Source organism: Erigeron canadensis, chromosome 4 (genome assembly GCF_010389155.1).
Source record: "Erigeron canadensis isolate Cc75 chromosome 4, C_canadensis_v1, whole genome shotgun sequence".
Taxonomy (NCBI): Eukaryota; Viridiplantae; Streptophyta; class Magnoliopsida; order Asterales; family Asteraceae; genus Erigeron; species Erigeron canadensis.
This window is the reverse complement of record NC_057764.1, coordinates 33,754,364-33,768,518: the sequence shown is the minus strand read 5'-3', so window position 1 is coordinate 33,768,518 and position 14,155 is coordinate 33,754,364. Positions and strand designations below refer to the sequence as shown.

Genomic DNA, 14,155 nt, shown 5'->3' with positions numbered 1-14,155 from the left:
TCATTAGTTATGTAATTCGATATACTTTTGACGACTTTTTAATTTTCGTTTTCTTTTTGATACTTACACATAACCTACACATGTGTAAGTTGAACGAAAATTGTGATTCGGAACGGGCTTCGCCCTTTAGGATATTCATAAAGGGTACCTGGTGGGGGTGATAGGTCATTGAGGGTGAATCACACTATGACCTATCCATCACACTATGACCTATCGCCCTCAATGACTTATCACCCCTACCAGCTACCCTTTATGAATATCCTAAAGGAGGAAGCCCGTTCCGAATTACAATTTTCGTTCAACCTACACATGTGTAGGTTATGTGTAAGTATAAAAAAAAACGAAAATTAAAAAGTTGTCAAAAGTATATCGAATTGCATATCTAATGAAAGATCACAAAATTTTAAGACTACCCATACTTTTTTTTTATCTAACGATTTACGGTTTGTGAGATAAAACATTTTGAATGATTTGGATAAATTTCTTATTTAATTGAAGAGAGAAGGATAAAAAAAAATATGTGGCCCAAAATTGTTCTTGAAATTTTTTTTTATTCATGAGTTCTCAAAATAACTCAACCTTAACTATATTTTATATTTTATAAGTAGTTCAAAAACTGAGGGACTGTTTCCGTAAGTAAGAGAATAACGTATCTGTACGTATTTATTTTGTTACGCATATAATTTTTTTTAATTTTTTTTTCTGTATTTATTTCAATTTTGTGGATCTTTCTCTCTCATAGGGCGGGAGCGCAAAAATTCAAAATAATTTCAACAAAAACAAACAACTTGTCAGATTCAATCTTATGACGCATTCTGGTTAGAAAATTTCATTTCAGTAACAAAAAAAGGTATGATTTCTATTTTATATTTCTAACCTTTTTATATTATATATTTTCAATCGCGCATTTTGCTACTTGCAAATTAGGATTTGTGTGTGTGTGTGTTTTTAATTTTTATTTTCAATTGCCTAATTATAATTATTTTATTATTACGATGATAATGATGATGATGATATTTACTTATAATCAACTCCAATATTAGTATCAATGACTATATCTTTTTATGCACTAAATAAGCGGGTCGGGTTGGGGCTAAATCCGTCAAATTCCAAACTTGTTTATATAAAATGGTCACAGTTATTTTTTTGTTTATCTTTTTTTTTTTTTTTTAGGAATTTCTCACAATTACTTGCAATTTGTTTGATGATTTGAGAATCCAACCCGTTTCGCCTATTCAGATAAATGGGTTGTGTTAGGGTTACCTGTGTCCGGGTTTGGGTCAGACCCAAACACGACCCAACTGCCACTCCTACACATACTTGAGATTCATCATATTTTGGATGTTAAGATTTTAGTGTATATATATATATTGATTATTTTTAATAATATTGTAATTTGGTACAGTGTGAAAGATTAGTGTGAGATTAACATGATTCGATGAGGCCACAGAGTTTCATCTGCGTGTTTATACTTTATATAGCGGACGTTTTTTTACTCGTTAGGAAGTAAAAATGAGACCTGCAAAATATATATAGAAATACAAATGAAAGAAAGCTGTGTAGACTGTCTGAGTGACAGTGGAATTTTGGACTATTAGCAACCATTTGATTTTTTTGCTTGTAAATCTTTCTTTTTGTCGTTGGAAGGACTTAACGGATTGAATATTTAGTAGGTGTTTGTTTTCTGCTTAGTGACGTTGTTGTTACATTGTTGCCAAACAGGTTACATTGAGGTTCATTACGATTACACACATCATGACAGATGCCAAAAGAATGGATGTTCATGAAGTACTAGATGAGGTAAAAGCGCAAAAGGAACAGCTCGAGAAAGAGATACATACCAAGACTGATCTATGCAACAACTTGAAAAAATCGCAAGATGAACTGATAATGAAGTTTCAAGAAGCAAAGTTGCATTCTGAAAAGCACGCCCAAGAGCTAAGTGCCAAATGTGAAGAGTTGTCTACGCTAAGTCTGCTCCATCAAGACCTCAAAGCAAGTTTCAGAGAAAAAGAATTGTCTGTAAAACAACTAAATTCTGCAACTGAAAAGCTTCGGTCTGAATATGGAGAGAAAGTTCAAAAGTTAGAGGGAGAAAACAAAGAGCTTGTCTTAGCTTTAGATGAAGCAACAACAAATTTCCTGTCTTTGAAGTCAGAAGTTGAGGCTAGGCACACGGAAATTGCAAATCTTAAGAGAGTCATATCACTTAAAGATAAGAAACTACATGAAATTGCTGACAGAGCACAGAAAACTAAAGATCTGACACAAAGAGATGCAGTGATATGTGATCTGGAGGAGAAACATAGAGATGTTCTGGATCAGTTAAAGTGGAGGAACGAACAGTTTCAACATCTTGAGGAAGCACACAAAAGGCTTCAAGATAATTTTACATCTTGTAAAGCAGAATGGGAGAAAGAAAAATCGTCGCTCATAAAGGAGATCTGCTCCCTCCAAACAAGTTTGGATTCTCGAATTAGATTATCTGAAACTCTTCAGACCGAGTTGAGAAGATGCAACCAAGCTTTAGCACATGAAGAGAGCGCAAGGAAACTGCTGGAAGTTGAGGTTTCTGAGTATAAAGCACGTTATGAGAATAAATCTACAGAGTGTCTTGAAGCAAAGACGGAGTTTGAGAAGTTGACTCATAAAAGGGACAGAGAAGTTGCAGAATTGAGAGATACTTTGGCTGCAAAAGATTCTATATCCAAAGAGATGGAGTACAGAATGGTACATCTGGAACAAGATAACAAGGATCTTGCAGCGTCTCTTAAAGAGTTCCAAGAATCTCAGATTGCTAGCTGTGGAAATATGGGCTCATTGAAGAAACTTCAAAAGAAGTTTAATGGTTTGGAACAAGTGCATAAGAAATGTGGTCAGTATTTGAAGGAAAAAGATGTCCAGTGGAATTTTGAGCTAGAAAAGGTAAGGAAAGAGATGGACGGGTATCTAATGAAACTGGAAGTTCAGAGGGAAGAAGTTGAACGTCTACAGGAAGACTTGGAATCTTGCCATTTATCGTCTGAAGTTCACAATGTAGAAATGTCTTCAGTGGTTCTCGTTTTAGAATCACAATTTTCAGAAGCTTATTCGAAATTAAAGTTGCAAAACAAAGAAAACAAAGAGATGGTCCAACATCTAACAGCACAATTGGAGATCAAGAACAATGCTCTTTGTGAACTAAAGGCAACTCTATCGAAAAGATGTGAGGCATCATCTGATGATATGAAACAGCGTGGATTTTTAATGGAAGAGGTAATTAATACCCATAAGAAGATGCTTGCTGAATCACTTGAAAAGCAAACTTTGCTAGAAGAACAACTTCGGGTTTTGGAAGATTCTAGAAAACAAGATAATAGAAATGGTTCAGAAACTTTACCACAGAAACTTGTCGAGTTGGAGAAAAGGGAACTGTTGGCTGAAAGCCATATTGCTCAACTTGAAATGAAGAATCAAAGCCTTTCACATAGAGTAAATGAGCAAAGTGAGAAAATCATCGAGTTGCAAAAGCAAATTGTGTTACTAGAAACATTGGTAACAGAAAGTACAGAGACGATAGAAGCGCAAAAGCAGGAAAAAGAGAAGTATATTGAAGTTATCAATGCTAAGGAGAGCAGTATAGAGAACCTTTCAGAGGTTATTGAAGAGAGAAGGCAGAAGATGGAAGAGCTCGTGGAAGAATCTAAAGCTCTAAAAAGCGAAAAGATCAGTGCTTTAAAGACTTATGAAGAAACACGGATTGAAATAAATGCTATGCACCAAGCATTACAGAAGCTGAAGTTTGAAGTTTCTGATCTGCGCGAGAAACTGAAGGTCAAAGATGAATCTTTGGTGCAGTCAACCCAACGAGCAAAGGAACTTGAAACATTGATACAGACTATCAAATTAGAGACTGAAAATCGGAAGAAACAATCTGAAGGGGAGAAAATGAGACTGGAGAATTTAGTGAAGGTGTATGAGGTTCAATTGCTAAATAACAAATCAGAAACCGAGAATCTGAAAGAGCAAGCTGAAGACGAGAAAATGAGATTGGAAAATCTAGTGAGGAAGTCAGAGGTTCAAAACCAAGCTTTAAGTGAATATATTAAAAAACTGTTGTCTCATAATGAAGATTTGCTTACTGAAATGGAAAAGAGCATCTGGGCAGATGAGTATTCTCAGGATGTCGAGTTAACAGGAATGCTGGAAAAATTGTTGAAGAGCTGGGATACCAAGAAGGGTGATGTGAACTTACCGGTTTTTCCCTTGCAGAAGGGCAAGAGCGAGATTGCTGATGCTGCAAGGTTACCATTGCTTGATTTAAACAAGTAGGCATTTCTTCAGATTCAATTGTTATAACATGTCTCTTTCTTCCCTAGTATGTCATTCTTTAAGAAACATTTGCAATTTCTATCGAATCAGGAATCGTGATACAACTTTCATTGATTGTGTAGTTTTCTTCCTGAGAATGTTGATTCAAAGTTCTATCGAATCAACATATCAAAATGTTAGAATGGCAACCATATTCTGAATTTCACACGTTGGTTATAACTAAAATGACATTTATTCAACAAGCACTCACATGACACACTGCACTAAGTGTCTGCTTATAGGGAAACCTTTTATCATATATCTGTATCAGGTAAAAGAGATGCAAGTAAAATGTCGATAATTTCACCACTGTTAAATGATAGTCCTAAGGTTTGTCTCCAACTATCTCTATTTCTCATCTCTAAATTGCCAAAAAAAAACAGCATCTTTACCGAAGATTATTACTCGTCAAATTCCATCTCCAACCATATGCTCCAAAACCATACTCCAAAAACTTTATTATCTTGCTATGTAATACAACTATTAATAGTATGGTTTTTTTATGAAATGGTAGATGTAGCGATGCTTCAAGGTGTAATGAAAACCAGATGGATTAAGAGCCAGAACTAAGTAGGGTCAATTTGAAGGGACCAAGGCATGAGTTTCTTTCGGGTTATCATCTCACACTATGCCTACTGAAACATGAAAAGCTTGAGTGTATAGAAGTTAAAGAAGTTTGGTTATGCTCCACATCAGACGTTCGCCTAACATGGTGTTGAAGATGAACAAAAGGAAACACTCTTATGTCATCATAGTGAGAGTTTAATCTGCACTGTAAATGGAAGTACTATAACAGTAATGACTCACCTTCGTAGCAAACAAAACAAATGCAAAACGTTTTTCTATTTAAGCTTTAACAGTAAAAAAGTTGTATATTGATCCGACACAAGAACCAACCATTATAAAACAATAAATCAGAATATAATGCAAACAGTTTTTATAACATTCGACTCTTTGACATTTTGTACTACACCAAGTGATGATACTAAAAGACATTAGCTACAAAGCTACTAGATCAGAAAACATATAATCAATAGATAAATCACTGCAAACTGCCATTGTCTATGAAAAATCTATATACATAACATGTAGATGATTAGACACCCCTTCTATTTTCAAGCAGGCATAAACTTTACAAAAAAGAAAACATCAAGTTCAAACGGCATTTTTCTAATTGCCAAATGACTTCAATGATTAGTATATTGATGGAAAAAAGGGATTTCTTGGGCTTTGTCTGGCTAATTCACAATTGAATGAGCTATTCACATAATTTTTAATCTTGGGCTTCTCCTTGGCCTTTTTCGTGCTTCAAGAAACATAGGCTGCTGCCTTCTTTTTAAAGCTTCAACATCTTTCCTAAGAGATAAAGTGCTAGCCTCTAGATGGAATGGGGGATATGTGTTTTTGCAGACACTACCAAGTTCAGCTGAATCTTCTGGATCAGAGTCCTCAACCACACAAGTTTCAAACACCTTATCACTTGCATATCCATCAGAATCTTCAACAACAAGAGACTCATGTACATCGCCTCCTGATGCTGTTGGTAAAGAATTTTCTTCCAGCTGTAATAAGTTCATAGATTCATCAATAGAAGTCACGAAAGAGTCTATCTTATTAGTTCCGTCATTCATTAGTGGAGATTCTGTTACTACTAATTGCATGCCAAGAACATCTTCTGTTTCATCACATTCCTGTTTATAGAATCCAAGATGCAAATGAAGTCAGTTGCGCATAGCAAGAAGTATACAATTTCCCCTTTACGTGATAATCGTTCTTTAAAAAGACGACTTCAATTGAGACCTAACTTTTATTTTGAAAAAAATGAATCATGTGCCTAAAACATCAGACTAGGGAAACATTGCCTAACAAGGACATGTCAGATTCAAAGAAAACAACAAAGAGAGAGAAAATGCCTTAGCCTTAGTGAACTAGATTAGATTACTCATCTTTCCAAACTTCAAAGTCTAAATGTCTAACATAGGACAAATTGCGCAAGCTATCGTTTTGATCATCAGCAGATGTAGACCACTGGATAACCATTCAGTAAATTGTATAGATGAATACTGAAAACAAAGGTACACATATATATATGGAAACTAATCCCAAGTATAATCTAACTATTTGGTAGACCATGTATCGACTCCAGCTTTGGTGTATCACTAATCCACAGTTTATGCAAAGTGTCCCCTCCACATAAACCACTAAACCAGAAAGATTGTGGCTCCCAGAAATTGTTTGCACCTAGTGGGATCTGAACCTCGGACCCTTTACCTTTATGAGAGAGTTAATCCTCCTTTCAAATTCACCACCAAGCCAAATTTACGCAATACTAATAATTATTTCTATTATTCTATAGAACATAATAATCATACAACTTAATAATTTTAATTTTATACCAAATGCTGAAAACCTTTGAGCAAATTGAGATATTAGAGGTGGCAAAATGGGAAAGTCAATAGCATATCAAAATGAATCCTTTTTCGTGTGCATCTTGTTTTTATCCAAAATGACATGATAATTGAACATCTTTAGAAGGTTTTAGTCAAAAAAACCATGTCACACTAGACCAACTTCTTCTTAGGGTATATTCATTTTATTACCTGTTAGAGATAAACAAAACCTTAACCAATCCACTCATACTCTCATAAGTAAATGGATTGAAGCTAAGACCTCTAAGTTAGAGCACTAATGAGCGATTTTAAAACAATTAGACGAGATATGAACTTCACAGAGTAAAGAAACTTGAAACAATTTAAAGTTTTAAACATTTAAATTAATTGCTTTTACAAAAATAACTATTACCTTTATGGGTGACAAGAGCTTGGATGGATCATACAGAACCAGCTGTCTATGATTATACTCATTCACAGCAACCGATGATCCTTCATCACCTCCTCCTTCAGGAAATTCTTCACAATGAGATTGAATATCCTCTAAGGATGACGTTGCTCCGTCGATGTCACCATCAGAAGGATCTATGTTCATGTCAGAGGACTCAGAACACAAGTAAGGTTTACTTCTCAGAGGTTTAACCGTTAATGGTGCATCAGGGTTAGAGATGCTTTCACAACAGGGTTCCTTTCGGTTGCATGTTTCATGGAGAATCTCTACTTCAGTTTCTTCCCCGTCTTCATCTTTGAGGTCATAAGACGACTTGTCATTGCAGTCAGATGACTGAGTTTTACTTTTGGCAAGTTCAAAGATCAACCTTTTGATACGAGCACGTTTCAAAGAAGCTTCAATAGGATGGAACCAGTTTTTACTGATCTGAAAAGAGACATTGTTATTTGCAGTCCTTGCACAAAATATAAATATTATGAGAAACCAGATAATCTAACATAGCGAGGAAGTTTCTCTCCGTTAAGGTTATGGTAAGGGTGTTCCAAAAATCATTTTTGATCTATGTAGATGACTTACAAAGCTGGCCAAGGGGTTAAAGTTATCAGCAGCCTGTTTCAAAAAAAGTTCCATGTTATGCAGCATGAATAGCCCACAATCATAAGAGTTCTGCTGCTGTGGTACCTGGATAAAATGGAAGGTACAAGAAAAACAAAAACAAATTATTTGTTTACATTGGAACGAAAATAGAACAATTACAAGCCCACAATCCTAAGAGCTCTCTTATTTCTCTTTTCTGGACATAAGTATGCACTTGAGTTAATTTTCTTCTAACTTTTAGAGTACCTTGGACACACATATATGGGTGTACTAATATGGTGGTTTTCCAATGTATATATATATATATATATTGATTTAATCTGCTTCAATTAGAGACAAAGAGAAATACCTCAAGACGGAGAAACCGCAAATCCATGAACTTCCTGGAGATATCTTCTGCAATGTCACTATATCTCTCTTTCCACTCTTCCAACAGATAGCTGTAAGTTTACGATTGTTAGTAAAAAGTCACAAAAGGCGATGTACTACATACACATATTCTACTAAACAAAAGTCTAAAGAGCTGCAATAAAACAGTTATAGGTTTGATATATTAATTAGTGAACATCATGCACTTATGGACATCCAAGTTGCAGAAAGAAGAAATAATTGCTATGTTAAAACGAACTCTAAAGTCATGTGGATATCCCTTATTTCAAGGTTCCATCCAGCATAGACTAAAAAAAATTCATACTCAGCTCTACCATAATGTGTACTGACAAAAGAGAAACACGATGACGTAATCTTTAAGGTTCATTTGGTAACATACCTACAACTAGAAAGCAAAAAAGAAATCATAGCATTCACACATCTATCAATGAACAACTGATGCAAGTCTACCAGGTCTTTGAAATCATAAAATTCAGATGTCTGTCCATAATTCTTGAGTCAGTATGTTACTCATCGAACTTGCTTTTTGCTATTTTATTGAGCTAATGACATCAATTAGGGAAGGTCTGGAATCTTTAATTGAACATCCACAGGTGGCACTTAAGCTTTCCTATTATTTAAATTTCTAACCATGATGTTTTGTTCAATATAAACTTAAGCTTGAATATTTCAGTTATACTGCAGTTTTCAATCACACAAAAAATGCACATGTTACTTGGGGCCTGTTTGGTTCAAAGATTTTAAAGGAGAGTAAGAGAAAGAAATTTGGAATTCCCCAATGTTAACATGATAAGGAACATAATTCCAGATTCCTATCCATCAAATTCCTATGAATTACGTGAACCAAACAACCCCTTCGAAACCAGTATACTAGGTGGTGAGGTGGCTGTTCATGTATCTGCATAAGTTATTCTCATAAAGGATAACGGGGGCAATTGTTTCTATACTTCATCTTAGAACAATCTCGCGTGAAAAGTGATCTTACCCTAACACAACTAACTTGTTACAGAGGCAATAAAAAAGTCCTTAGTTCATACGGAGCTACTAAGTAGCTTACCATCTGATAAAACGAGATTCAAGACCCCTGTGGCTTCCTTTGATAGAGTCCATATGCAAAATGCATGGTACTTTAGGGGAACTTGCAATTTCATCGTCTGCACAAATACTAGTCATTAACAAAAGACATATTTCATACAGACAGAATATACAATCAAATAAAAAAGTTACCTGTGAAATTTACTATTTCACCAGGATGACAGATAACAATCAGACTCCAATGCAATCTGTCACAGATACCGTTCAAATAAGAGAGCATAAAAATGACTGTTATACTTTGTTGCTGGATATAATATCACCTGAAGTTTATAGGAATAAAAATGTAATCCTTCTGAAAAAGATTCACTTTCTTCGTCCACTTACGAACTTGTTGAAAAGCTGCCTTGGCGTCAAAAGACTTGGATTGATTTTCATCAAGATCTGCCAACTTTCTAAAGAAAAAGCTATTGAAAAAATGAACTCTTGCATCAGCGGGTTTGATCTTCTTCAGGTATCTGCCAAAACTCAAAGTTTGTGAGCTCAACGTCTTAATCTAGTAGTTATATACTACAGTTGAAGCCAGATGACTCACTCGATATAGAAGTCAACAATGGTATCGTTGATAAACCTCTCTGGCTGCAACAGCTGAAAATCATTCTTAGAAATGGATATAGATCCACAAACCGCTTCCAGACATGTTTCATTTTCAAACAACTCATAGGATCTGACAGCCATTATACAAAAAGATTAAAACTCGGATTTGCCAACTTATTTTATTCAAAAAGATTAACACTCGGACTTGTAGGTCTAAATTATCTATAATTCATAAGCCACTTATTATAAAGATTAGAACCTACAAGCGCAAACACATTCATAAGTTGTGAAAAGTATTAATTTCTTTATATTCACCAAAAGGTTTAGAGAAAAAATGAAAAATAGAGGTCAGAGCAAGAGATACAAACAGGGGAGTCAAAGAACTCACTCAAGATCAACATTCCATTTTTCCTTGTATTGTTCATCCAAAACTTTTATACGTTCTTGCGTATTAGCCCAATGAGGGTCAGAGACAGTTAATGACAACTCCAAAATACCTGAAAGATTGCTTTGAAAATCACATTTACAAATTACTACTTATTTGACCTTCATGAATTGGTAAAGTAAAGCCCAGATAAGTTTAACAAGGTGTGCATAGAAATTAAACCTGATTATAGTTATAATGGTTAGTAAATACATAAATTAAACCACCAACCCATACATCTGATTCAAAATATACTTACAGTACAAGTTCAGCTAGTTTCCTGAAGACCTAAAGCAATATAATTTGTTTACTAATTATGTTTAAAAACTATGTTTACTAACTAACTTGTTGATGCTTCATGCATTATATCTTAATGATGCTTTGGTAACAGATGAAAGAATTTTAATAAAGGAAACTGGTTGAAACATATGAATACAGAAGGCAGTGAACACATGATGTTACTTTTATCTGTAAGTTGATCAAGTTTATAATGCTCAACCCTTCAACCAAAGTAAGAACCAGGGGCGTAACAATAATATGGCAGATTGGCAGCTTTTACCTGACTTTTGAACACCGGTGGTTGATTTCTCCACCTTGATACGAAGGCCGACCTCAGCTGTTATGAACTGAATAAGCAATAGGAGAATCATGAAACTTTGCAAAGGTTCAATGTGTAGACAATATACTTAATAGATAGAGCATAGAGAAGCTTCTAACTCACGGGATCTGACCATTGTGACTCAATGCTAATAAGGTCCACAGTCTTCCACTCAAAAGTAAGAGAACCCGTGGCCCCATCCTCTGTAACACCGAGTCTAATGAAATTTCTGGAAAAACTCATTTGTGCTTTCTGGTAACAGCTTTTTCCATTTCTAACACACTCTGGGTATATAACAACACTGGGTTCCTGCATATTCCGACAAAGAAGCCCAAAACCATATTATTGTTATACAGAACAAATGACGACAAAGTAGTCTAATATTATATATTATACAAACTTATAGATCTACAATTTCTTACTAGATCGAAAGCTGAGGTGCAATGGGGAATATGGACAAAGATGATTATAACTATTATGCAATTGCTTTATACTCTACTTTTTAATTTTTTATCACTAGAAGATTTCCCCATCATCTTCGGGTCCATGACATATGGACAAAATTTAAGCGACTTATATATAAGATATTGGTATGTGCCACCATTAAGGTCTCCCAGCAATCAGTCCCACGGCCTACATGGAGAAGGTAAATCGCATGTATTGGGGCAGGTGAATAATGCCCAGATTTCACACCAATATGTTCCCCCCTCCTTACCACCGAGCCACAATGTGGGGACAAGGGAGTCATATATCTCAAACAGGGTGAAAACTGAAAACATTGTTTTAGTTTTTGCTTAAATAAACATTTGTTACAGGTGGTAAAACTTAAGAAACTGATTATTACTCACATCAAGCTAAACAGTTAATGAACTTCATAGCGCACATTCAAACCCCCAAAATGCTTATAAGAATAAAAGACATTAGGAGTGCGACCACATATACACAGTCATTGTACCGAATGGGAAAATCGAGAAAACTAAACACACTTGATTTTTTAACCAGAACCTCCTACTATATCCTTTATCAATTATAAAAAAGATCGCAAGTGTACTACCCTTTCAGGTGAAGTAATCTCATGCTCAAGAATCTGTTCTTCAGATGACCCTAACAGGTTGACAATAACTAGCATTAGACATTTGATCTCCAAATAACACATTATACTCTTAAGAGGATTACAAGAAAAAACAAAACCTTCAGAATCTGCAGGATCATTAGTCGTCGATATATTCTCAGTGTCATCATCTGAGATAATAGAAACGAGCTCAACCTGTAACAAAAACCAGAATGGGTAACTTTTAGGTTGTTCCATACCTGAGTACAGTTCCTTGAGCAATTAATAAAAAATAAATTAGTAAAATTTAGAGCTATATACATTCTCCAAGTGACGCCCTTGAGTACAGTTCGAATTTTTCTTGTCATTGGCAGCTTTAAGGGAACTTGAAGCTTTAGAGGTTTCTCCAGTAAGAAATGTGAAAAGATCAGTACGTTTGGATCTAGATAAATAATTTGAAGCGTAGTTTGAGGAACTGGACTGCAAACCAGCATCTGACCGAGAAATTCTTTCATTCACCCCTTCATCAACTTGGTGAACTATTACTTTCTTATCCCCGAGTTTCTTTCCCTTGGGGTCTGTTCCTCCTCCAAATAAAGAAAGAATCAGGTTATAATATCAATAAAGAAAAAAGCGGGTAACTGTAAACTACATTATCCGATATAGCATAGTTTATGCAACCACTTATGACCAATTTCAGACTTGATCACAAATGCTCGTGAATAAAATTCTAATTCTATTTAACCTATGCCAACTTCTATCATTTCATTCACGATTTCATTGGTTTTTGTAACTACAGTTTAGAAAGGGTAATACAGATTTCCAAAACACTCAAATTTGCCAGATTTCGATTTCCTAGCGCTTGAAATATACTAACTAGCGATACGTCTAAAATAGCGCAGTAAAACCATCCAATCACGCGTCTTAACGGTGCAAATCCACGTGCACATCATGTGTCCATGATTCGAACAATTACAAAATTGATTATCTAAAATAAAAGTACATTTATCACATAAAAATGAACTAAAAACAGTAAACCTAACTCCTAAACCCTAAAATCTCCTGATCCTCACAAAATACAAACAGTTACACATCTTTTCAAACTTACATCATTTCTTAAAAACAAAAATCAAATACAATACACACTCACATACATATATACATACAGCTATATATGTATATATATATCAAAATTAAAATAATCCTAAAATTAAACACTATCAATCAAATTGACCTATATACTTCCGTGATTCCTTTCAACAATCAATATACATACATACATTCATAAATACACGTAGAAATAGATATAGATATAGATATAGATATAGATATATATACTTACATGATGATCGTGAAAGAGAACGATACATTTTGGAACTGTTTTCGGAATCAAAATCGGACTCATCGAAATCAAAAGGTGAGGAATTTTTAATAGAATATATTGTTCCCATTGTATGTTAGTAGTAGAAAATTAGGGTTTTGGTTTGGTTATATGATAATCATACATGCATATAGATATGGATATATAGATATAAGATATTAAATATAAAAATTGTATGTGACGGGCAGGTTTTTGTACGGTCACACCGAAACTCTCTTGTCGAGGAAGCCTGTAAATGCCAATCAGTGCAAGGTCAATTTTCGGCTAAATAAAACTCAGAAGAAATAAAGTTGTTTATTTTTTTTATTTTTCTCATGTCAATTTTCGGCTGAATAAAATTGAGAACAAAAAGAAAAGTAATTTTTTTTCTTAAGTTTTGTTTAGCCTAAAATGCTACTCTAATTAGGTGTTTTAGATCTTTTTATATTCTTGCTTGTTCTTTTTATTTTTATACGGAGTAATATAGTAGTAATTATGTTCGTCTTTATTTATTCATAAAATATTTATACATAGTCAAAGACATGCTTTTAGATATTCTTACTATATCAATAGTACTTATTTTTTTATATGAAATATGATATATAAAGATTTTTGTATGGTTGTTAGATAAAAAAATTAATAGTTAAAAAAAATATATTAAAATTTTAAGGATTTATAAGAATATGATATGTCAATTAAAAAATACCTTAAAGCATCCCTAGCATTGAAATATATAGTATTTGAAGATAGCCTAATAATCAATTCTAATCATAAGGACCAACTGAAATCATTAGAATTTAGAGACAATTAATGAAATTTTGGCAAACCACAAGGGCAATCAGTGAAAAAATATTAGTCTTGAACAAATTTTAGATAATATGCATTTTTTGTCCAAACTTTTTTTTTTTTGCGATA

General features: G+C 34.2%; 2 protein-coding genes across 3 annotated transcripts; one reads left to right on the top strand and one right to left on the bottom strand.

The window, feature by feature from the left end:
- Positions 1–756: 756 nt before the first annotated feature.
- Positions 757–5,081, top strand: LOC122598203 (uncharacterized protein At4g38062-like). The gene is made up of 3 exons (XM_043770805.1): positions 757–850; positions 1,723–4,307; positions 4,865–5,081. The coding sequence occupies exons 2-3, from the start codon at positions 1,756–1,758 to the stop codon at positions 4,905–4,907; spliced, it is 2,595 nt and encodes an 864-aa protein (XP_043626740.1). The 5' UTR covers positions 757–850; positions 1,723–1,755; the 3' UTR covers positions 4,908–5,081.
- A 280-nt stretch (positions 5,082–5,361) lies between these two features.
- Positions 5,362–13,489, bottom strand: LOC122596207 (probable ubiquitin-like-specific protease 2B). 2 transcript variants are annotated; one of them, XM_043768743.1, is made up of 15 exons: positions 13,223–13,489; positions 12,202–12,458; positions 12,021–12,096; positions 11,884–11,933; positions 10,953–11,138; positions 10,791–10,857; positions 10,196–10,304; positions 9,806–9,937; positions 9,534–9,728; positions 9,406–9,461; positions 9,236–9,332; positions 8,138–8,228; positions 7,768–7,872; positions 7,153–7,617; positions 5,362–5,912 (listed from the first exon to the last, which is right to left on the bottom strand). In XM_043768743.1, the coding sequence occupies exons 1-15, from the start codon at positions 13,329–13,331 to the stop codon at positions 5,613–5,615; spliced, it is 2,295 nt and encodes a 764-aa protein (XP_043624678.1). In that variant the 5' UTR covers positions 13,332–13,489; the 3' UTR covers positions 5,362–5,612. The 2 variants fall into 2 exon arrangements, with proteins under 2 accessions (XP_043624678.1, XP_043624677.1); XM_043768742.1 differs by having other exon boundaries at positions 5,362–6,041; positions 13,223–13,488.
- Between the last annotated feature and the right edge of the window lie 666 nt (positions 13,490–14,155).

What these genes read in the sequence shown, in the direction of transcription:
- LOC122596207 (XM_043768742.1), bottom strand. Translation starts at nt 13,331, where the DNA reads ATGGGAACAATATATTCTATTAAAAATTCCTCACCTTTTGATTTCGAT. An exon ending in AAATGGAATGTTGATCTTGA is followed by an intron (nt 9,938 to 10,195) that starts GTGAGTTCTTTG and finishes AATGGCTGTCAG; the next exon opens with ATCCTATGAGTTGTTTGAAA. An exon ending in TGAAATAGTAAATTTCACAG is followed by an intron (nt 9,333 to 9,405) that starts GTAACTTTTTTA and finishes GTATTTGTGCAG; the next exon opens with ACGATGAAATTGCAAGTTCC.
- LOC122598203 (XM_043770805.1), top strand. Translation starts at nt 1,756, where the DNA reads ATGACAGATGCCAAAAGAATGGATGTTCATGAAGTACTAGATGAGGTA. An exon ending in CCATTGCTTGATTTAAACAA is followed by an intron (nt 4,308 to 4,864) that starts GTAGGCATTTCT and finishes ATGAAATGGTAG; the next exon opens with ATGTAGCGATGCTTCAAGGT.